This window comes from Salmo salar, chromosome ssa28 (assembly GCF_905237065.1).
Source record: "Salmo salar chromosome ssa28, Ssal_v3.1, whole genome shotgun sequence".
In the NCBI taxonomy this organism is placed as follows: Eukaryota; Metazoa; Chordata; class Actinopteri; order Salmoniformes; family Salmonidae; genus Salmo; species Salmo salar.
In genome coordinates this window covers 8,102,778-8,127,454 of record NC_059469.1, presented here as the reverse complement: position 1 = coordinate 8,127,454, position 24,677 = coordinate 8,102,778, and the positions used below count along the sequence as shown (strand labels likewise).

The 24,677-nt window shown below is 41.1% G+C and overlaps 3 protein-coding genes across 4 annotated transcripts; 1 reads left to right on the top strand and 2 right to left on the bottom strand.

Moving 5' to 3' along the window:
* Positions 1-3,052: 3,052 nt before the first annotated feature.
* On the bottom strand, positions 3,053-5,170 carry LOC106589229 (phosphatidylinositol-glycan biosynthesis class F protein). 2 transcript variants are annotated; one of them, XM_014178948.2, is made up of 6 exons: positions 4,905-5,159; positions 4,179-4,436; positions 3,948-4,039; positions 3,718-3,834; positions 3,336-3,444; positions 3,053-3,217 (listed from the first exon to the last, which is right to left on the bottom strand). In XM_014178948.2, exons 2-6 carry the CDS (start codon positions 4,404-4,406, stop codon positions 3,104-3,106), a joined length of 660 nt encoding a protein of 219 aa, XP_014034423.1. In that variant the 5' UTR covers positions 4,407-4,436; positions 4,905-5,159; the 3' UTR covers positions 3,053-3,103. The 2 variants fall into 2 exon arrangements, with proteins under 2 accessions (XP_014034423.1, XP_014034422.1); XM_014178947.2 differs by having other exon boundaries at positions 3,062-3,217; positions 4,179-4,441; positions 4,905-5,170.
* Positions 5,171-5,212: 42 nt separating this feature from the next.
* LOC106589407 (cysteine-rich PDZ-binding protein) lies at positions 5,213-8,773 on the top strand. The gene is made up of 5 exons (XM_014179360.2): positions 5,213-5,350; positions 5,675-5,740; positions 5,845-5,899; positions 5,973-6,094; positions 7,569-8,773. The coding sequence occupies exons 1-5, from the start codon at positions 5,335-5,337 to the stop codon at positions 7,631-7,633; spliced, it is 324 nt and encodes a 107-aa protein (XP_014034835.1). The 5' UTR covers positions 5,213-5,334; the 3' UTR covers positions 7,634-8,773.
* Positions 8,774-9,717: 944 nt separating this feature from the next.
* gch2 (GTP cyclohydrolase 2) lies at positions 9,718-17,484 on the bottom strand. The gene is made up of 6 exons (XM_014179359.2): positions 17,045-17,484; positions 13,265-13,374; positions 12,782-12,837; positions 11,816-11,847; positions 11,593-11,677; positions 9,718-11,458 (listed from the first exon to the last, which is right to left on the bottom strand). The coding sequence occupies exons 1-6, from the start codon at positions 17,340-17,342 to the stop codon at positions 11,329-11,331; spliced, it is 711 nt and encodes a 236-aa protein (XP_014034834.1). The 5' UTR covers positions 17,343-17,484; the 3' UTR covers positions 9,718-11,328.
* Between the last annotated feature and the right edge of the window lie 7,193 nt (positions 17,485-24,677).

Genomic DNA, 24,677 nt, shown 5'->3' with positions numbered 1-24,677 from the left:
CTGGCCATGCTTTCCACCTGGCTACACCTACCCTGGCCAACAGCTCTGCACCCCCCCAGCGACTTGCCCAAGCCCCCCCCGCTTCTCCTTCACCTGAATCCATATAGCTGATGTTCTGAAAGAGCTGCAAAATCTGGATCCCTACAAATCAGCTGGGCTAGAAAATATGGACCCTCTCTTTCTAAAATTATCCGCCGAAATTGTTGCGACCCAATTACTAGCCTGTTCAACCTCTCTTTCGTATCTTCTGAGATCCCTAAAGATTGTAAAGCTGCCACGGTCATCCCCCTCTTCAAAGGGGGAGACACTCTAGACCCAAACAGTTACAGACCTATATCCATCCTGCCCTGCCTTTCTAAAGTCTTGGAAAGCCAAGTTAACAAACAGATCACCGACCATTTAGAATCCCACCGTACCTTCTCCGCTATGCAATCTGGTTTCCGAGCTGGTCATGGGTGCACCTCAGCCACGCTCAAGGTCCTAAACGATATCATAACCGCCATTGATAAAAGACAGTACTGTGCAGCTGTCTTCATCGACCTGGCCAAGGCTTTCGACTCTGTCAATCACCGCATTCTTATCGGCAGACTCAATCAGTGTTGCCAACTTAGCGACTTTGTCGCTATATTTAGCGAGTATTCAGACCCCTCTAGCGACACATTTTCCAAAAAGCGACTAGCGACAAATCTAGCGACTTTTTCTGGTGTTATTCGAGACTCTGACATGAAAGCACGTATCGTTCTTACTCTTCTCAACGAGCAACGGGTGCTGCCGTGGGCCCCACCCCTGTCCCAAAGCACTCACAGGGGGCCCAGTCCTCGTGCAGCAGTCCCTCCCAGCTGCAGTCAGAGCAGATGTTCACCCCTCCACATCCTGACTGCAAATGAATCGCGCATGCGGGAAGCCGCCGCTGGCTGATCCCGCCCTGGCTTACATAAAAAAATTCAAATAACCTGAATTAGGGCCAGACTAGTTACCATAATTTTCTCACATTGCCATTGACAGTTTTTTCTATTGTCTCTTTTTGATCCATTTAGATTGTTAATGTAGATTGTATACAAAAAAAAATAAAAAAATGTTATGGTTAAAAATGTTCATGTTTTACTGTGACTTGTTGTAGGCTCCTAAATGGACCATAAGGTTAAAAACCAAACCAAATTAAGAAAACTAAACAAACAACAAAACAAAAAAATATATATATATATATATATTTTTTTTTAAATGACTACCATGCCTGGTTCACCAACTACTTCTCAGATAGAGTTCAGTGTGTCAAATCGGAGGTCCTGTTTTCCAAACATTTTAAATTAGTAAATTGATTTTTGCGTTCTGAAGTTGCTACCCAAGCGGGCTGGTCGTTAGTTAATTTCTCATGTTTTGACCAAGTCGTTAATTATAATAATTACATTCATTCAACATTGCTGTGCTAAACAAATCATAGAAGCACCTTTGGCAGCAATCTGTATCGGCAGATTTTGTCTGTATCGGCAGAATTTCTCAAACTCTTAAGTTAGCTGGGGAGTGGTGGTGAACAGCAATCTTTCCACAGATTTTCAATGCGATTCAAGTCTGAACTTTGGCTGGGCCATTCCATTTCCCAATGATGTAGAACACTGTGCTCTTGGAAACTTTCAACACTCTAGAATTGTGATGAGGCATATATCTGGGGAAGGGTATAAAACAATTTCTATCTCAGAGATCTATAGCCAGTTCCTTGGACTTCATGGTATAGTGGCAGTATGTGTGTGAAATGCACAGCTGTGGCAGTACAGCTCTGTGGTTTCGGTCTGTAAAAACCCTGTTAGAAGCCTATAGGGAAAAACAATCACAGGAATAAAAAGAAACTAAGACTTTATTTGTCAAAAAAGAGGAATTCTGGAATATTTTTACATGGCAACATCATATTTTACAGGAGAGGGCCTGTCCACCAATAGCCCAATAAATATTCAGATGACAAAGGAATACAGCAGGATTACTACTGCGATAATTTAACAGCAGCCTGGAGGAATTACATAACAAGCATGCACATATATACAATACACACACACACACACACACATACAATATCACTCCTCTTTCACCCCAACATACAATGCACATACATAGTACTTGGAAGTATGGATAGACGGTGCACTGTCTATCTCTCAGCACATATCAAAGCTGCAGGCTAAAGTTAAATCTAGACTTTTCCTCTATCGTAATCGCTCCTCTTTCACCCCAGCTGCCAAACTAACCCTGATTCAGATTACGGAGACATAATTTATAGATCGACAGGTAAGGGTGCTCTCGAGCAGCTAGACATTCTTTACCATTCGGCCATCAGATTTGCCACCAATGCTCCTTATAGGACACATCACTGCACTCTATACTCCTCTATAAACTGGTCATCTCTGTATACCCGTCGCAAGACCCACTGGTTGATGCTAATTTATAAAACCCTCTTAGACCTCACTCCCTCCTATCTGAGATACCTGCTGCAGCCCTCATCCTCCACATACAATACCCGTTCTGCCAGTCACATTCTGTTAAAAGTCCCCAAAGCACACACATCCCGGGGTCGCTCCTCTTTTCAGTTCGCTGCAGCGAGCGACTGGAACGAGCTGCACCAAACACTCAAACTGGACAGTTTTGTCTCAATCTCTTCCTTCAAAGACTCAATCATAGACACTCTTACTGACAGTTGTGGCTGCTTTATGTGATGTATTGTTGTCTCTACCTTCTTGACCTTTGTGCTGTTGTCTGTGCCCAATAATGTTTGTACCATGTTTTGTGCTGCTACCATGTTGTGTTGCTACCATGTTGTTGTTATGTTTCTACCATGTTGTGTTGTCATGTGTTGCTGCTTTGCTATGTTGTTGTCTTAGGTCTCTCTTTATGTAGTGTTGTGTTTATATTTATTATTACATTTTATTATTTATACTGTTTTTTTTTAAAATTATTTTAATTCCAGGCCCTGTCCCCGCAGGAGGCCTTTTGCCTTTTGGTAGGCCGTCATTGTAAATAAGAATTTGTTCTTAACTGACTTGCCTAGTTAAATTTTAAAAATAAAATACAATACACATACATACACTCTCACACCCTCCCTCCCTCCCTGTCCTATCCATCACTTGCTCTTGTAGGTGAGGTGTTTCCGGTGCCAGTGTATCCAGGCGGGGGCGACGACTAGCCCAGTCAGGTAACCAATCACTCCACCCAGACTGCAGGACACAGGCCACACCTACAGGGAACAGCGTTGTGATATAAATATATTGTGTAGAACAAACACGGTTTGCTGATATACAAAGTAAGGAATCGTGTCAGCTCTACTCATGGCCTTTCTCTGTGTGTGATCCGACCTGCCAGGGTCGGTCCCAGTCCAAAGGGATAGGGAAGGCTCCCAGCCAGGCTCCCACAACACTGCAGCCGACCACCATCTGTAGAGAGGTGTCCCACACCGACATGGCCCTAAAACAAAATCACACAAGTATACATATACACATTTTACACACACAAAGCATCGACATTGTGAAGCTTGTGACGTAGTGGAAGACTGTCTCCCAGTGGACATACAGTACAGACATACTGTCTCTGTCAGAGAAAGAGAGAGAGAGAGAAGATAAAGAAGTAGTTGGAGAGAGAGTTTGACTAGAATGTGAGAGAGAATAAGAGAATACGAAAATGCGATACTGAAAGAGAGAGACCAAGAGAGTCAGAGGTAGACGTAGATAGAGGTAGTACCCATGTCGGCTGAAGACTCTTATCCAGGCTTGGACGTTGGGCCCGAGGACACACACACACCTCAGAGTGGTTAGACTGGTCAACAACACCGCCAGAGAGAATGTCTCCAGCGCAGACCTAACACGCAAACACAGTGAAAGACTCAGAAACAAAGACTTCCAAAGACTTTCAACACAATCTGACACACTCAATATTGACAGGTGGAAACACACTGTCTTGGCAGAACTCACTCCAGCAGCGGTGCTCCATACAGGACCACTACAGTGTGGAAGAACAGACAGGAGAGGAGCAAGTAGAGACAGGAACGCACCAACCTAGACATCTGGAGGGGGGGAGGAGAGAAAGAGATGATCACCTCATACCATTCAGTTCTCGTATAATAAAACTGATCATATCTTCATAGCGAGTATGCCTTGTAGGTGAGTGTGTGTTTCTGTTTCTTTAGGTGACTGTGTGTGTACCTTGTAGGTGATAGTGTGTTTCTTGGTAGGGGGGCTGACCCCCAGCAGCCAGAACAGGGAGATGTTGACCACAGCAACAACCCCGGCAACAGAGTACTGCCACAGCAGGTGTGTTCCATACACAGAGAAACCCGGCACTAGCACCGCCGGCACCACTGTCGCCATAAACACCCCCGATGCCATGATGGCGTGGCTGGACGCCATATGTCTGATCTCCTCGTCCCACATGGTGCTGGAGAGAGGTCTGGTCAGGACTACCTGTACTGAAATTGGAAATATGGTATCATGTTGCAGTTATTGAGAGGAAAAGCAGTAGCAGGGTTTGAACCAGCAACCCCAGTTACAGGACGAGTGCACTACCACCTGACTGTGCTATAAAGGCATGGTTAGCAGATACAGACACTCAGGTAGTCTAGTGCTTAAGCACTTTGGGCCCGTAACCGAAAGGTTGCTGGTTTAAATCATCGAGCCAACTAGGTGAAAAATATGTTGATGTGCCCTTGAGCAAGGCACTTAACCCTAATTGCTTCTGTAAGTCGCTCTGAATAAGAGCGTCTGCTAAATGACTAAAATATACAAATATGCCAGACCAGGCTGGATGCATTGTTAATCATCATCATCATAATAGTCTGAACCACTAAAACCCCTAGCAATAACCCATAAGCTATTTTTAGCACAAAACCAACTACTATAGCTCCTGTCGGGTGGATAGTCTGAATAGCCTACCTTGAGAACTCCTTCCTCGTACTGAGATATGAAGTTGAGTCAAGTTGACGTTTTTTGCTGTCTAGCTAGCTACAGCCTTTGTAGCCTAGCTAGCTGTATCCTTCGACATAATACAGTAGTTTACTATTCTAAATGAGACAAATTAACTATAGGCCTACGTGGCTGTTTTTCAATATTTCACACCGATATTGTCGTGGTCATTCATCAGACTCCCTTCCGTAAACATGAAGCAGCGCAAGGTCAGACGCTTACATTGACTGACATATTTGGCAACCAATAACGGGTTACCACTCCTGCGAGACCAACCAATCAGGTTCTGAGGTCCCAGACGTTGAAAACGGAAACAGGATGTTTATAACTGACTAGCTACACATTTAGGTCCAGTTTATTAGTGGTGTTAGCAAAAAGTGTTGTACAAAACGAAGAAACTATGGTTTGCGACAATTGTAAGTAAGTTCTGGATAATTAGAACTTATAAGAAGATAACTAACCTTAACTGGCTATTTGTCTAACTGTCTAATTTTGTTTATCTCAGCTAACTGTTGTGTTGTAGAAGGCTTGTTTTGTTGTTTAGTCTAACGTTACCTAGTTAACATGCCCTATTGTGTATCACAGACCCGAACGAGAAGTGTTTGTGTGAGTCCTGTAGCTAACAATGAATTCCTATTTCTCATCTCTCCCCATCTCCTTTCAACATCTACTCCCATTTCTGAACTTTTCTTCCTCTCTTTCTTCACCCTCTGCCTCTATCGCTTCTCTTTCTATCTCAGGTGAGAAGAAGCTGGGCAGGGTGATAACTCCAGACACCTGGAAGGACGGAGCAAGGAACACTACAGGTAGATATAGGACTCGTATTATAGATACAGAATTGTGTATTACACATAGTATCAAACTATTCAAAACTATGTATTCACAACAGTATACTGTATTACGTTTTTAGAGAGCGGTGGGCGGAAGCTGAATGAGAACAAGGCTCTGACATCTAAGAAGGCTAGGTAAGACAGTTGTTGTTGATGTTGTATATGGTCAGATTATGGTTATGTTACAATAATATGATTCTGTCAACAGGTTTGATCCTTATGGGAAGCCAGGAAAATCAGGCAAGTCGGGCTTTGGCATCTGCCGAATCTGCAAGAGCTCTGTTCACCAATCAGGATCTCACTACTGCCAGGGCTGTGCCTACAAGAAAGGTACTATATCTGCCTACACACTAGTGATGCGCGGGTTGACTCATAACCTGCAGGCCCCAGGGTTATATGAGCCATCCACTTCCTTATGTCTGAAACACAGGCTTCTAGCGAGGGCAATTTTGGGGCTTCACCATGTTTCATTGAAATGTACAGCTGTGTGTCATCTGCATAGCAGCGAAATTTAACATTACGTTTTCGAATGACATGAGATGCTGCATGTATCTAAACAAGTTGACTAACAAATAGCCTACCAAAATATAGGAAATTATAAGCAGAATCGCGCCTAATTCAAATTGGGCTTAAAAAAACAACACCTGCACCCCCTGTCAAATAATAGTTAGCGCATCTCTGACTGTACTGTGCATTTTCTATATTTGCGTGTTAGGGTCGGGGGCGGACTTCAGATTTTCACTTTATCACATATAGTCGAGTGGTGTGGATGAACAAACAGCTGACCCGCGCATCACTACTACACACCCCATCTTTTCAGCCATTTTGGTTGCTCTTGTAGGTGAAAATTCCTGACAGTGTTTGATTTTCCAGTATCTAGACTGTTTTCCCAGAAGTATTGAGACAGAAAACATAGGGTTAATTAATAGACATGTGTAAGCAGAATAAAGGCTGAGCTCAGGTGAATGGACAGAGCTGGATAAACAAAGAGTTAACCATTGGACATATAAAAACAGAACAGAAGCAGAATCCATGGGAGTGTACAGACTGGGTCATTACATTTACATTTTAGTCATTTAGTAGACGCTCTATCCAGAGCGACTTACAGTAGTGAATGCATACATTTCATACTTTTTTCTTCTTCTCCGTACTGGTCCCCCATGGGAATCGAACCCACAACCCTGGCGTTGCAAACCCCATGCTCTACCAACTGAGCCACATGGGACTACGGGTCAACATGGAGTTAATCACTAGATATGTAAAAACAGAACGGAAGCAGAAAATGTGTACCTTAATTAATATAGGCACCAAAAGCCATGTATCTGAAATAAGAACACATGTTTGTACTAATCAAGTATTATTAGAAAAGCAATTATATTAGGAAAGTATATATGCAATAAATTTATTTTTTTGTATTAACACTATGGCGCCGCCACCAATATAATATAATCTAAACTGAGCAGATGTGGGCCTTAACAAGAAATTATTGGGACAGGAAGATAATGGTGGCTCAAGGCCAAGGGGAGTTAATCATCTACATAGAGGGGAATGACCATGTGTGTTATTTGAAGGTGGAAACCTATAAAGCTTGAATGTAAACAAGAAAATTCACTTGTTCCATGGAATTGCTCGGCTTCTGTTACTTTGTAATAAAGTCTATTTGAATTTACAAGTTCCGGTATCTGAGAAATATTTGATTCAATATTTCCACAACACTCTCTAAGAAGCAAATTGTCATTCAGTGAAGATGTAATAATGTTCACAATCTCCCTTCTCTCCCCCTTTTTCTCTCACTCTCTCTTAGGGATCTGTGCCATGTGTGGGAAGAAGGTTCTGGACACCAAGAACTACAAGCAGACCTCCGTCTGATAGGCTTCTGACAGGCCACCAGTATAACCAGAGAAAGAAGGGGAGGAGTGAGAAAGAAAAGGAGGGGAAGGAAGGTGGGCATGAGAAATGACCGCTTTATTGTGTAGCAGGCTTGCTTTGACCCCGTCTAAAACTCTCATAGCAGAGATTCAGTCAAAGGGTTCTTACTCTTTCCAGCTCTCTCTCTCGTGTGTGTGTGTGTGTGTGTGCGCGTGTGTGTGTGAGATGGAGCCGTGTTTCCCTCCCTATTGTACAGCTCTTATAACCCTCAGCTTTTAGCAGCAATAAGTGGCCAGTACTGTTCCACACACCAAATCCGAGACAACTTTTAGTTTTAATACCTGGGCTGATGGTTTCTCTCCGGTTGTGTCAAACCTGCTCTGATACAGGAGTTTCCTTTTATCAATTCATTGGGAATTATATCAAGTGTCATGTTTTTGAGTGCATTAAAATATTCAATATGTAATGGCAATTAAATGATTATTCATCGACTTTGTTTTGTCTCAGACCAAAACATTCCAACAAATGTCTGTTTGGTGTACAGGGTCTTATTTAATAGGCTTGAACACAAGTCACGACCCTGTTCTCTGTGTCGCTCGGTCACCTGTACATGCTACAGTGATTGGTTTAGAACCTCTGACATCATCATGATGTGACACGGCATGCTGTAACTTCCTGTGTGACCCAGGGTCAGGTTAGATGCCGTGTTCACGTGCTAGTCAGAGCTTGGAAACTCTGAAATGTTCCACTTGCTAACTGGTTGAACGGGGTACGTGTACAACTACAACCAGTTAGCAAGTCTGAAATGTCAGAGTTCTGACTAGCATGTGAACGTGGCAGGAGAACAGAGGTTGGCTGAGTCATTGCAGCTGCCCACTGACATTTAAAGGCACCGTCTCCCCTCAGGCTCTACCCCAGCAAACACACACCCAGCCCATTACACAGAAGCAAAGAGCCACTCCATTGTGGTGATCTAGTTTAATTGAGGGAACACGACATAATGATGATTCATGAAAACAAATGGCAACATAGACAGAGGAAAACATTGTTAGACAAATACCAGGAAATATAGATATAGAACACGTGTTGGCTTATAAACTGTAGAGATGCTTTTGCTGACCAGTGCTGAAATACACTTTTTTTAAAAAATGTTTTTAACAAATGTTAGTTAAAAATAATTTCCTTTGAACCACATACAGATGAAATATTATGGAGTCTTAACAGGCTAATCTGCTGTTGGAAAAATAACTTTCGGTAAAAAGATGAGGGATGGGGCTGGATAAATCAAACCGCTCTAAAATGTATAGACCGAGCTATGTATGCAAGGGCTGACCATCCACGATATCACAATTATAGTTCTTCAGGATTGGTGGGTCCCCTGCGGGACGGTTGAGCTAACGTAGGCTATTGCAATTAGCATGAGGTTGTAAGTAACAAGAAAATATCCCAGGACAGACATATCTGATATTGGCACAAAGCTTAAATTCTTGTTAATCTAACTGCACTGTCCAATTTACAGTAGCTCTTATAGTGAAAGAATACCATGTTATTGTTTGAGGAGAGTGCACAGCTTTGAACATGAAAAGTTATTAATAAACAAATTAGGCACATTTGGGCAATCTTGACACAACATTTTGAACAGAAATACAATGGTTCATTGGCTCAGTCTAAAACTGCACATACACTGCTGCCATCTACTGGCCAAAAATCTAAATTGCACCTGGGCTGGAATAATACACTATGGCCTTTCTCTTGCATTTCAAAGATGATGGTACAAAAAAAACAGTAGTTTTCTTTCTTTGTATTATCTTTTACCATTTCTAATATGTTATATTTTCCTACATTCCTTTCACATTTCCACAAACTTCAAAGTGTTTCCTTTCAAATGGTACCAAGAATATGCATATCCTTGCTACAGGCAGTTAGATTTGGGTATGTCATTTTAGGCGAAAATTGGAAAAAAAGGGACCGATCCTTAAGAGGTTGTTTTGAGGCTATACAGTGTTCGTTTATATTTACAAACATTGGCGTAAAACAAGCATATATGTTGGGTTCTGATTGCGTGTAACAGTTGAACTAAGCTCATTAGGCATATAAGTTATATTCCTCAAGAATCAATGAGTATAAATAATTAATTTATAAGTCCAAAAATGTATGTAGTGACTGCAGATTGTCCCTTTAAAAAGGGACATTCCACCACTTTTCAACCTGTCATTGTCTATAAATGAAAGGTTATCAAACCCAGTCACAGGGTTGGTTAACTCTGGCGATTCCTTTGGCTTTTAGAGTTAGGTAAATCAGCCTTTAATTTCCTTGCACCTTAAGTGTGGAATGATCTACATATGATCCACTTTAAACTTGGAATTGATACCTCTAGAGCATTTCAGATGGTTGTTCCGGAACCTTTTTACTGAAGAATGTCTTTTTTATGATTGTGTTTTTTTGTTGTTATGTATAATAACATGTATTTAATTGTGTAGTTTAATGTGTTTATTGTATTTTAATGTGTATTGTTGTGCTGAACAGGGCTCATCTGGAAAAGAGACCTCGGTCTTAACATTGACTTCCTGTCAAAAGAAAGGTTAAGTAAAATAAAAAATACAAATCTCCAGCACCATATGTGAAAACGGCTCCTTTCTTCATTTCTACATTCTGTAGGTAAAATAAGAAGAGAGGTCCTAAAAAAGTGCAACTTGATGACAGTAACTAGGTTCCACCCAATCGGTGACAGATTTTCATGTGAATATTCAAAAATCTGCATATAAACAATATGCACATTTTCCCCACCAGAGATGTATTTCCATCAAATTGACTTGTTGCGGCTAAAAGGCTGTGCATGATGACGTAGTGCACATAAAAATAACTTTTGCGGTTAAATATACAATCAAAAAATACAAGTTAAATGGGTTTCCGTTGCATTTTCAACTCTACTGATGCTTTTGTCACAAAACTGATAGGTTATATCCGGTATGTGCCCACTCTGGTCTTGACAGCCAAGCACTGATCATTATATCACAAGAATAAGACTTGATATTTAATATAAAAGAGTGAATTTCATTACTTAGTTTATCTGTAGCCTAATAAATTGCATGATTTCCTGAGTTGTAGTGGGAGTACCACACAACATATTGCGTGACTCCAAATTTACTTTCGATAAGATGGTTATTATATCAATATTTGCGCATAAAGGCGTTTCCCACCGCAATTCCTCACATAACTATTTTTACAGCCACAAAAAGATCCCACCTTGTCTAGCGTATTTTGTTTTGTCGACATTTGGGAAGATTACCGACAAATTTGCTATTTCCATCAGGTCTGTTGTGACATTTTCTATCCGACATGTACTTTACTCACATAAAAAGTTTGAATGGAAACCTGGTTCATGAGTTGCATTTAAAAAGGTAAGAGGTAGGGCATTTTCCTGCTCCCAGTATCACCACAAATCTCAGTCTTAACTAGTCATATCTAGTGCTTATAACTAGTGTTCTAGCTGAGGTGAGCTGAAGGCACCATAATTATAGCCTCTCACTCTGACAGAAATTCACACACACACACACAGGTTTGAGAGCTTGCATTGCCTTGTGTGTATATAAGGCTTCTGTGAGGTGTGTGGAGTAGTCTTAGGAACTCTACCCTAGAACATGTGCTTTACAGGGTCAGGGCAGGGGTTAGAGGTCAGGGGTCCGAGGTGGTTGCTAAGCAGTCTTGGTGAGTCGTAGGAACTCTTCTCGAGTCTTTGGATCTTCTCTGAACACCCCCAACATGCAGCTGGTCACCGTTCGACTGTTCATCTTCTGAACCCCACGCATCACCATACACATGTGCCTGGAACACATTATCATATACAAGCCAACACAAGAATGCCCCGCTTTACTCTCATGATTAACATGTGATTTATAAGTCTGGAACTTCAAGCACCTAATAAACATTCAGAGTTGGTGAGAGTGTGTAGTACTCACGCTGCCTCTATAACCACAGCCACACCGGCTGGCTGTAGAGCTTCTGATATCGCCATGGCAATCTGCTTGGTCAGACGCTCCTGGACTGGGGAGGGGAACACGCACAGAATGTTGCATATTTCTTACAGTAATGTTTCAAGGTAGTATGTTTACGAATATGTCCTTTGAACTACAGTATACGCACTGTGTATGTATATTTGAGTAAGCCCTCTGCCATTCTTACCTTGGAGCCTCCGACTGTACATCTCAACAATCCTACAGACACACACAACAAACAGTTACTATCACAGTAAGAACACACACGCACCAGTGGAGGATGGTGGAATGAGGACGTGCTCTGTGTAATGGCTGGGAGAAAGAAAAAAAATGGAACGGAGTCAAACGTGTGGTTTCCATATGTTTGATCCCGTTTACATTTAATCTATTCCAGCCATTACACAGAGCTTGTTCTCCTATACCCCCTCCCACCAGCCTCCACTGACGCGCGCACACACACACACACACACAGAACAATAATATAATACAGTAGAAGACCATCAAACATATAGCTAATTGGTGATCAGGTTTGATAATGATTAATGTCTTCATAAATAGAGAGATGACCCGATACACAATCTGTCAATCATTCTATCAACCTGTCGATCACTCTATCAACCTGTCAATCATTCACTGCCTGCCAAAACATTATCTGAAATTGTTAGGCAAGATCTGATCAATGTGCATGTTTGGAGTGAAATATACAAAAGGGTTGAAGGGCTATAAAGTATGAGGAGAGAAATAGAGACAGGGAGGGAGGACAAGGGATAGACAGAGAGACAGAGAGAGCCTGTGATAATAGAAGAATGATTCCCACTGGTCTGGAGGGATTTTCTCATGGTCTGGGAGCGGCTAGGTCTGGGTATTGTCTCTCAGTGTGTGTGTGTGTGTGTGTGTGTGTGTGTGTGTGTGTGTGTGTGTGTGTGTCTGGGGTGAGACAGGATATTAGCAGTAGGGCTTACAGTTTAAGCCTCCAGGTCAAAGAACTGAAATAACAGAAGAACTCAGCCACCCAGCACTAACACACACACACTCGGGTAGCCCGACCATTCCCTGCTCCTGTCATGAGCCAACCAGCTTCTCCAATACACACAACGTATGGACTGTGTATCAGTTGTGTGTGTGTGTGTGTGTGTTTGTACTGTACACTCACCTAGCCAGCTTGCTAAGCCCGACCACCTTCTTATTTGGCAGGTATCCGATATGTACCTGGGTCAATGCAACAGAGTAGAAATACAGGTCAGAGTTCAAACAACCAGAGCAGAGGTTCACATGTGACCTGCTCAACACACATACAGCATCTTCACACTCTTTGTAAACTCTACACACAACACCAGACTGGCATCAAAGCTACTGTGTGCTAAGCCAACTCACTGTGTGTGTGTGTGTGTGTGTGTGTGTGTGTGTGTGTGTGTGTGTGTGTGTGTGTGTGTGTGTGTGTGTGTGTGTGTGTGTGTGTGTGTGTGTGTGTGTGTCCCATTCCTCCCTATCCAGGACAAAGAACCCAATAACCCCCCCCCCCCATACTCTCTTTCCAACAGAACACACTCTCTCTCTCTCTCTACCATTCTTTTCTCTGCTACTCTCTGTCAGCCACTCCCCACCCCACTTTCTGTCTTTAGAGCCCCAGTCTTACCCTGCCAAAAAAGGGTACAAGGTGGTGTTCACAAAGAGAGAACATTTCAATGTCTTTTACTATCACTATCTCATCATGGTCCTCGTCAAATATGGCATCATTCAGGATGTCTGTAGAGAGAGCGAGAAAGAGAGAAAGTTCATCAAATTGTTATAAAAGTCTATCAGTATTGTTCAACCTCTGACCATCTTCCACAAGATATAGTCCCAAACCGGCTAGTCGTTCATTCTGTCGATTCGGTTGCCTGTTTTTTTTGTTCTACATCTATGGACGCGACCTAGTCGTTCGTTCTAAATGTTGCATTGCCATACTGGCTGGCAATGTTCTTATCCCTTAATTGCTAGCTAGCCAACTATGGCTAACTTAGTCTCATCAAACAGTGCAGCCAAAATTACAGAAAAGTAGCTGCATTTGCGTTTGTTTAAGCTGTTTTCTAGTGACATTTATTTGGATACATCCATAACAATGAGCTAATGATGCACTATTTCGCCTGGCATAGAAAATGTGTTCTCTCGACCAGACATTGTTGTTCAGAGTAGCCTACAACACAGCTCACACAATCACTTCAAAGTCAAGCTGGAAAGACTGCAAACTAGCTGCATTTCGTTTAGTTTTACCTGTTTTCTATTGATATTTCTTGGTGTGTGTATATATACAGTACCAGTCAAAATTTGGACACGCCTACTCATTCAAGGGTTTTTCTTTATTTTTACTTTTCTACATTGTAGAATAATAGTGAAGACATCAAAACTATGAAATAACACATGAAATCACATAGTAACCAAAATAATTGTTAAACAAATCAAAATCTATTTTAGAGTCTTCAAAGTAGCCACCCTTTGCCTTGATGACAGCTTTGCACACTCTTGGCATTCTCTCAACCAGCTTCATGAGGTAGTCACCTGGAATGCATTTCAATTAGCAGGTGTGCTTTGTTAAAAGTGAATTTGTGGAATTTCTTTCCTTCTTAATGCGTTTGAACCCTGCGTTCATTCTTTTTGTTCTGTATCCATGGACACGACCCAGTTGTTTGTTCTAAATATACCATTACCATACTGGCTGGCAGCATTCTTATCCCTTGCTTGCTAGCTAGCCAATTACAGCTAATTTAGTCATGTCAAAAAGTGCAGCCAGAATAACAGCAAAGTAGCTGCATTTGCATAAGCTATTTTCTAGAGACATTTATTTGGAAACGTCCATAACAATGAGCTAATGAGGCACGATTTCACCTGGCATAGAAAATGTGCTTTCTCATCAGGATACTGTTGTTCAGAGGAGCTAGCCAACAACACGACCACTTCAAACTGAAGCTGGAAAGACAGCAAACTAGCTGCACTGCCTTTTTTCAATTTACATTTCTATGTATATATCCATAAAAATTATGCCAGCTGATTTACGATTTCGACTGGCTGAGGAATGCTGCCTGCCTACCTGCTTGTCTGTCTCGTCCCGACACGTTCATTACTATGGGACAGCTGGAGATCAAATTTGAATTTTGGAAACAATGTTGCAAATGTCGGAGAGACAGACAACAAGGTTTATACAAATCTCCGCTGTTGAAATCTAAATGTAAGTCTAAAAGAAATGTGAGATCATTTCTAGATGTTTTTTATAGTGGGTTGATGAGACAGTGGATTGCTCAGTCAGAGTAAATAGGCAGTGTGTGTTAACTTGCGGAATAGACACAGGCTGGAATGTGGTTTTAACCAATCAGCATTCAGGATTAGACCCACGGTTGTGTATATACAGTTGAAGTCAGAAGTTTACATACACCTTAGCAAAATACATTTAAACACAGTTTTTCACAATTCCTGACATTCAATCCGAGTAAAAATTCCCTGTCTTAGGTCAGTTAGGATTACCACTTTATTTTAAGAATGTGAAATGTCAAAATAATAGTAGAGAGAATGATTTATTTCAGCTTTTATTTCTTTCATCACATTCCCAGTGGGTCAGAAGTTTACATACACTCAATTAGTATTTGGTAGGATTGCCTTTAAATTATTTAACTTGGGTCAAACGTTTCGGGTAGCCTTCCACAAGCTTTCCACAATAAGTTGGGTGAATTTTAGCCCATTCCTCCTGACAGAGCTGGTGTAACTGAGTCAGGTTTGTAGGCCTGCTTGCTCACACACGCTTTTTTAGTTCTGCCCACACATTTTCTAAAGAATTGAGGTCAGGGCTTTGTGACGGCCACTCCAATACCATGACATTGCTGTCCTTAAGCCATTTTACCACAACATTAGAAGTATGTTTGGGGGTCATTGTCCATTTGGAAGACCCATTTGCGACCAAGCTTTAACTTCCTGACTGATGTCTTGAGATGTTGCTTCAACATATCAACATAATTTTCCTTGCTCATGATGCCATCTATTTTGTGAAGTGCACCAGTCCCTTCTGCAGCAAAGCACCCCCACAACATGATGCTGCCACCCCCATGCTTCATGGTTGGGATGGTGTTCTTCGGCTTGCAAACCTCCCCCTTTCCCTCCAAACATAACGATGGTCATCATGGCCAAACAGTTCTATTTTAGTTTCATCAGACCATAGGACATTTCTCCAAAATGCAGTTGCAAACAATAGTCTGGCTTTTTTTATGGCGGTTTTGGAGCAGTGGCTTCTTCCTTGCTGAGCGGCCTTTCAGGTTATGTCGATATAGGACTCGTTTTACAGTGGATATAGATACTTTTGTACCTGTTTCCTCCAGCATCTTCACAAGGTCCTTTGCAGTTGTTCTGGGATTTATTTGCACTTTTCGCACCAAAGTACATTCATCTCTAGGAGACGGCTGCGTGGTCCCATGGTGTTTATACTTGCGTACTATTGTTTGTACAGATGAACGTGGTACCTTCAGGTGTTTGGAAATTGCTCCCAAGGATGAACCAGACTTGTGGACGTCTCCAATTTTTTTTCTGAGGTCTTGGCCTATTTCTTTTGATTTTCCCATGATGTCAAGCAAAGAGGCACAGAGTTTGAAGGTAGGCCTTGAAATACCTCCACAGGTACACCTCCAATTGACTCAAATGATGTCAATTAGCCTATCAGAAGCTTCTGAAGCCATGACATAATTTAATGGAATTTTCCAAGCTGTTTAAAGGCACAGTCAACTTAGTGTATGTACATTTCTGACCCACTGGAGTTGAATGTGAAATAATCTGTCTGTAAACAATTGTTGGAAAAATGTATTGTGACATGCACAAAGTAGATGTCCTAACCGACTTGCCAAAACTATAATTTGTTAACAAGAAATGTGTGGAGTGGTTGAAAAACAAGTTTTAATGTCTCCAAACTAAGTGTATGTAAACTTCTGACTTCAACTGTAATATAAATATATATATATATATATATATATATATATATATATATATATATATATAAAGTTTGTATTTATTAGGTTTAACCAAAGGGGGAAAGTAAATTGAGTGTTTAAAGACATAGGCAGCTGAACTATAGGTTTGTTAATAATCAAATAACAGTTGGCAGCGAATCATATTTTTGGTTTCAACAAATGTTTTTATTTTTTTATTTTGTTTTACAATTTACAGTGTAGGAAGGAATGTGTTCCTAGTTCTCTATTCTCTCTCTATCCTACGTTTTGCACTCTCCTGCTGCTCATCTTTGATAAATGTATTATTATTTTGTTTCTGCATCAAAAGCATAGCCTTTTGAAATGGATGGCAAAAACAGGGTGCTGATATTCAAATTGGATGTGCCCTTTTCTTTTAGCATATTCCCCCCAACTATTAATCGACCAAATACCGAGTCCCCACCGGGTCTTACCGTACACGTCCTCGTGGTATCCCTTGGTAAGGAACTGCATTGCTTTGGCGGCTCTTAGAGGCGTCCTCAGGAGCCCCTGCCGGTCCGTGTCCTCCCCGAGCCCCCGCAAGATGCTGCTGTACGCTGCTTCGAGTGCCGGTAACCGGGACTCATCCTCAGCATCTTTACCGGACGTCTCATGCTGTTTCCGCTGCTGTACGGTGGTCTTCTTGGTCTCGAGGCTCAGCTCACTGAAACCGTTATTATAGTAGAAATCTGTCACCAACTGCTTCCCGGTCCCGTTACAATGGCTGTTCATCGCCGCTGGTTTTTGGTATTCGATCTGACAGAGGGAGAAACAATATACAGCCTTTCAAACTAAAGAAGTTGCTGATTGTAAACGCTAGTTGTCGTTTTGTTGTCCGCCAAGCAGTCCCCAGCAGCAGATTGTCCATGGCCCTGACCTGCGCTCGGTTTATATACCAGACCTGCAGCAGCCGCGTGCGCACGGTGCCAAACCAAACCTCGCTCCCCATTTCGTCATGCTAATGAAAAACATCGGGTGACGCCATCCTGCGCTCCAAGGGTTAGTTTGTATGAATTGTCACGACTGGAAAAGCTTGCTTGTCTGTTATGTTGTTATCAATTCTTTAACTGAATGTTTGATTGTTTGTAATATTTGATTGAATTAAATAAAGGATTGTCATGACTTGATCATCGGTCATTATCGATTATAGATTATAGATCATAAGCCCATATTCGCACGGAACAAGTATTAGTACAGAACGTTGGTTATGTAACTATATTATCCCAGAATGTCTGTTATTCCAGATGACGATTCGGAGGGGATTCGTTTTTTCCAAACCACCGCATGAAATTCTTTATTTTTTTGTTGTTGTTTATAAGCCATACCAAACAATCGTTGGTATAGATAGTGTCGCCATAATATTTGAATTGAGGAATTGTGATCATTTGGATATTTTAGCGATCCACAATAGAAGACGTCGTAAATGCCCCCTAGTCTTCAGATGTGAGCCCAACAACGCCCTTGGTATGTATTTTTAGGCTATGGATGAGAAAGTGAACTTGTCATTTCCAAACGTAAGCTCAGTTGTATTCTGCTTTACGATCTATTAACAGCAAGGTTATAAAAAAAATAGTTATATTACCAAAAAGGGATCTGCTCTGGTTACAAGCCAAATAACCCTTATTTGACACTATATATAACCGTTATTGTGTGTGTGTGTGTGTGTGTGTGTGTGTGTGTGTGTGTGTGTGTGTGTGTGTGTGTGTATAGTAGTTGCGCATCACAACTTATTTATAATTATCTATACAAAATATAATTGGTTTGACTTGATTACCTGGGGCAATGGACATTCACAACCAGGCTCGTGGGAAGTGACAAAGAGCTCTTATAGGACCAGGGCATAAATAATAATATAATAATAATCAATAATTTTGCTCTTTATTTCACCATCTTACATATAAAACCTTATTTATTCATCGAAAATTGTGAATAATTCACCACAGGTTAATGAGAAGGGTGTGCTTGAAAGGATGCACATAACTCTGCAATGTTTGGTTGTATTGGAGAGTCTCAGTCTTAAATCATTTTCCACACACAGTCTGTGCCTGTATTTAGGTTTCATACTAGTGAGGGTCAATAATCCACTCTCACATCGGTATGTGGTTGCAAAGGGCATCAGTGTCTTAACAGCACGATTTGCCAAGGCAGGATACTCTGAGCGTAGCCCAATCCAGAAATCTGGCAGTAGTTTCTGACTAAATTCAGTTTTCACAGAACCACTTCTTCAGATATTGGTATGTGGACTGGAGGCAAGACATGAAAGGGATAAGGAATCCAGTTGTTTGTGTTGTCCGTTTCGGGAAAGTACCTGCATAACTGTGCACCCAACTCCCTCAGGTGCTTTGCTATATCACATTTGACGTTGTCTGTAAGAATGAGTTCATTTGCACACAATAAAATCATACGATGATGGAAAGACCTGTGTGTTGTCCTTGTTAATGCAGACAGAGAGGAGCTCCAACTTCTTAATCATAAAATATAGTTGCGGAGATGTAATCCTAGATTCAGATCATTCAGGCAAGAAATAAAATCACTCAGATAGGCCAGTCATGTGAGAAACTCGCCATCATGCAAGCATCAGACAAGTGAAAATTATGGTCAGTAAAGAAAACTTTAAGCTCATCTCTCCATTCAAAAAATAACCAGTTTACCTGTTGTAAAAGCGTTACATGGTTGCTGCCCATATCATTGCATAGTGCAGAAAATACACGAGAGTTCAGGGGCCTTGCTTTAACAAAGTTAACCATTTTCACTGTAGTGTCCAAGAAGTCTTTCAAGCTGTCAGGCATTCCCTTGGCAGCAAGAGTCTCCACCAAGAGACTCTTGGTGGATGCTGCAGTGTACCCAAGTGGCGTCAGGAGCAACTGCTTGCATGCACGTTACCACTCCACTATGTCTCCCTGTCATGGCTTTTGCGCCATCAGTACAGATACCAACATGAGCAGCAGCTACGTTTGGCTACATACGGACCGTTAGTGGAATTCCCACGAGAGAGTAACCCTTAATGTGATTGGATGTTAATTATTTGACTAGGCTACCTGTATTTGACATTGTGTTGTTATTTCGCTGAACAGGAGATAGATTAATTGAATTTTTGGCAGTGAAACGAGGCTACTCAGGCAACAAAAAAACCTCATAAATGGACTGTAAAAAAAGAATCACATTTTTATTTGGAATACCCGGACGGCATTGCACATACCCCTGGGGGTGCGAGAAGTATGCAATTGAGATCTTTCTAGGAACAAATTGCTGTTTGAAATGTTTGCAAATGACTTTGAATTTCTCTGCAGTATTTTCAGGTATAATACATTTAATTGCAGCTTTTGACCGTTTCAGGGCATGTTGAAAAAGTAATACATTAGTTGAGCACCACAACTTATTTATACTTATTATCTGTACAAAATACCATTGGTTAATTGGTTTGACTTGATTACCTGGGGAAATGGACATTAAGGATCTGCCCCTTTTTTTCAATTTTCACCAAAAACATACCCAACTCTAACTGCCTGTAGCTCAGGACCCGAAGCAAGGATATGCATATTCTTGATACCATTTTGAAAGGAAACCCTTTGAAGTTTGTGGAAATGTGAAAAGAATGTAGGAGAATATAACACATTAGTTCTGGTAAAAGATAATACAATGAAAAAAACATGGGCTTTTTTGTATTTTTTGTCCCATCATCATTGAAATGCAAGAGAAAGGCCATAATGTATTATTCCAGCCAAAGCGCAATTTAGACGTTGGCCACTAGATGGCAGCAGTGTATGTGCAAAGTTTTAGACTGATCCAATGAACCATTGCATTTCTGTTCAAAATTTTGTATCAAGACTGCCCAAATGTGCCTAACTGGTTTATTAATAACTTTTCAAGTTCATAACTGTGCACATTCCTCAAACTATAGCATGTTATTCTTTCACTGTAATAACTACTGTAAATTGGACAGTGCAAGAATTTAAGCTTTCTGCCCAAATTTTCTTCTTACTTACAACCTCATGCTAATCACATTAGCCTACGTTATCTCAACCGTTCCACAGGGGACCCACCAATCCTGTAGCGGTTTTAAGGAGAATGGGCATTTACAGAATGTTTAGATAGAAACGTATTGTGTAGATCAAATTTACTGTGAAATAGATTAGAATAGCATAGGACATTGTGGGTGCTCTATTCATTATTTTCTGTTTTCAACATGCAGTTCCAGATACAGCCCTGGCATGAGTTGAAGGTATCCAATCCAATAGTTTCTGAAGAGTAGTCACTTCCTGAGATCTGTATTCAAATATAAAAAAAATAAAGTAGTTGCACTCTCAGATCTGTATTCAAATAGTTGTAGTCAGCTCCAAAGTAACTATTTGTTCGCCCCTAAACATAGTTACTTTCCACAAAGCATAGTTAAAACTACAGTTATCTTAGGTCTGAGTGTATGTGTGTGCGTGTGTGTCAGTGTGTGTGTGTGTGAGCTTGTGTATGTGTGTTTATGTGTGATGCTGCAGTAGTAATCTAATGTAGTCTGTCACCCTGAGCCTCTCAGGTGAATCACTGCTATGTTGTAATCAACACATTTGCTGTCGTCATGTGAGTTTCAGGCATCTATCAAACAGCAGAACCGGCATATTTGTCAGAATTCCGGCATCGGAGTGTGTGTGTGTGTGTGTGTGTGTTGCAGTTCAACTTAGTTTCCCACTAATCTGGTAAAGGAAATTATGTTGTATTGCAATTCAGTGTGAGGGTCCACAAAAGTAACAAAGCAGGATACTGTATTGTCATATAGTAGATTAGTCATCAGGCTATCTCTGGAGTCATGTTTGATGACTTAAGCACTTGTGTTATATGAAGGGTTATCTTAGGTGTAACAGCAGTGTACTCACATAGTGCGTATTGACAAAATGCTAACTGACTGCTATTTTCAATGATGAATGACGTTGAAAAAGTGAAGGGAAGTGGTTCATCGACTGGTGGGATGATTTCGACAACCAATTTTTTTGTTGCACGATGTTGCCTGTATTTCCCCTCAGCAATAAAGACTCAAAATATTTTTTATCTATGGAAATAGATACAATGTTCTAGAACATTGATAAAGCAATGCTTGCTTATTACAGTGATAGTATCAAATGTAGGCTAAGACCACAATGTTCCTGTGCCCATTTTTTAAAAAAGGTTATCTGCACGACGACCTTGCCATTGCACAATCACACTGTTCTTTAACGTTGACTTAAAAATAATTCAGAAAAACAAAGGGGATAATGGCCACCACTTAGTAAAACAAATGTAGAACATTTTGTTGTGGGCCTTTTTCCCTTCAAGACACTCTGGAGGAAAAACAAAAGGATGAACGAATTGATTTAAAATGCCTTTATTTATTTATTTAGGTAGAAATACTGTATTTAAAAACATGTTTCGGCTTGTTATCTGCCTTTCTCAGGGTATACACTTTCAGAATCCCCTTACATACAGATACAACTTAGCTGTGAGTGAAAGTGAATGAAGTGTTGTGCACACTGTGTGAAAAGGTTTGAAATAGAAACGGTTTGAAAAGGTCTGGTCAATGTGTGTGTGTGTGTCTGTCTGTTGGGCTGTCTAGTGATGATAGACAGACATCTACCATCCAGCACACACACACACTTCTGTCTTGGTTAGACAAAGGCGAGTGTTGCGTCACTCATCTCTGTAACAGAGATGAGTGATCCCCAATACCCTGGGGCAATATGGGGGAGAGAGAGAGCAAGAGGGAGAATAAAAGAGGGCGTTGCATCCAGCAGAGACGTAGGTGGTTGAAACACACACACTTGATATCATCTGTGTTGCCATGGCATTGGTCACCCTGGCAACATTAAGAGATCTGTCATTTCTCACCCGTAAATAGATATCACACACCACGTAGAACACAAGACATATAGAGACCTTCACTAAAAAAGAAGAATAGAGAACTGTGAAAATAGAGCCAGCCATCACCAGAAATGTCCAGGGCCTCGTTTCCCACTTGCCATGTAACTAACTTAAGCATTACGATGATCGTACCAGATGCGTCGCTATTTACGAACCAACTTTTTAAAAGTGTTTCCCAAACAAGCACATAGTGAGAAGAAGGTTCGCTAAGTGCGTCGTTAGACCATGTGTCGATACTGATAGTATCGAAAAAAAAGCAGCGCCCCTCTCGGGTCAGCTTTCTCCATTCAAATCTTACCTTAACATTAGAATTCTTCCACAATACTAACGATGGATTAGATCCTAGCAACATATTTTCACCTATGGCTGCAAATAGGCTATTGAGGGGGCTTATTGTGATTACCCAATAATAATAATAATGCACTAAATCACAGATTGGTCCTATCATTGCGCACATGTTGTCACACATCATGAAACTAGGATGTCTGTAACACATTGAGGCAAAAAATTACAGACAGTATCCTATTTGCAAAATAGAACTCAATTCATTGAACATGAAATTGATTTCAATATGATTGAAAAGGCCTATATCATCCCAAGACACCCTAGACCCACTCCAATTCGGACTGAACCCCTCCCTCTGCAACTGGATTCTGGACTTTCTGACAGGCTAGCCCCAGGTGGTGAGGGTAGGCAACAATACCTCCACCACGCTGACCCTCAACACGGGGCCCCTCAGGGGTGTGTGCTTAGTCCCCTCCTGTACTCCCTGTTAACCCACAACTGCATCTATCTACATCTTGACTGGCTTCAACAAATGCATTGCCGTTGACCGCAAAGCGCTACAGAGGGTGTTACAGACATCCTAGTGCATCACTGGGGCCGTGATCCCTGCCATCCAAGACCTCTATATCAGGCAATGTAAGATGATGGCCCGAAAAATTGTCAAAGACTCCAGCCACCCAAGCCATAGACTGTTCACTCTGCTACTGTCCGGCAAACGGTACCAGAGCATTGGCTCTCGGACCAACAGGCTCCGAGACAGCTTCTACCCCCAAGCCATAAGACTGCTAAAAAGCCAGACTGTTAAATAATCAATTAGTGGTACCCAAACTATCTGCACTGACTCTATCTTGCACTGACCATACGCACACTCACTAAACAATATTTACACACCATATACACACTCACACACACACTACATTGACACTCCCACACAAAACCCATACACATTCACATACACACGCGCACACATAACACAGACACTCATACCAACAACAAACACACATACACATTACACGCACACATTTTTACACTCAGAATTTGTTGCTGCTACACTGTTCTTTATTCTTACTCTTATTATAATCTATCCTGAAGCCTAGTCACTTTACCCTGCTTTCATTTACATATCTACCTCAAATACCTTGTACCCCTACACATTGGTCTGGTACTAGTACTCCCTGTACAGTATATAGCTCTATTTTTGTGTATTTCATTTTATTCCTCGTGTCCTCGTGTTACAATGACTCTGCATGGTAAATTCTACACCAGTTGTATTCAGCGCATGTGACAAATAAAATGATTTGATAGACCAATGTAGCCTAATGCAGTCATCTTGGTTTTTATTTGAAGCATAATTTTATCCTTCACTTGTTTGTAACAATTGCAAATAAATCATTTGGCAACTTTGTATTTGTAGTCAACTTCATTCTGAAGCAATCAGCAGTCACAGTCGGACAGATAGCCTAAACATCTTGATTCTATGTTGAGCAGAGATCTTCTATGAATAAAATTAAGCGGAAGGGGAAAAAAAGCACTTCTAGATGTGCAAAGGTTTTTAAGAGCAACTTTACTAACGAAGGCTATGGAAAACACCTTGGCTACTAGATCCATCGTAAGAAGGTTCTAATGATGATATTACCACTATGAAGGCTCTGAGGAAGGAGGCCCAGGCCTTACCCCAACCTAGCCTGAAGACCAACGTTGAATTGCATTGGATGCTTCAGGAGAGACATCTGAATGTACCAGCACTTTGAAAAGTTCATGTAATTATACTTTTCTGTGGATATATTGTTTCACATTCCTACCTGCAAAAGGACCAACCGCATGGACAACAGGTAAAGTAAGTTAAAATATGATTTTATTCAACATTCTGGCTTGTGGAGGTGGTGAGAGGAAACTTTC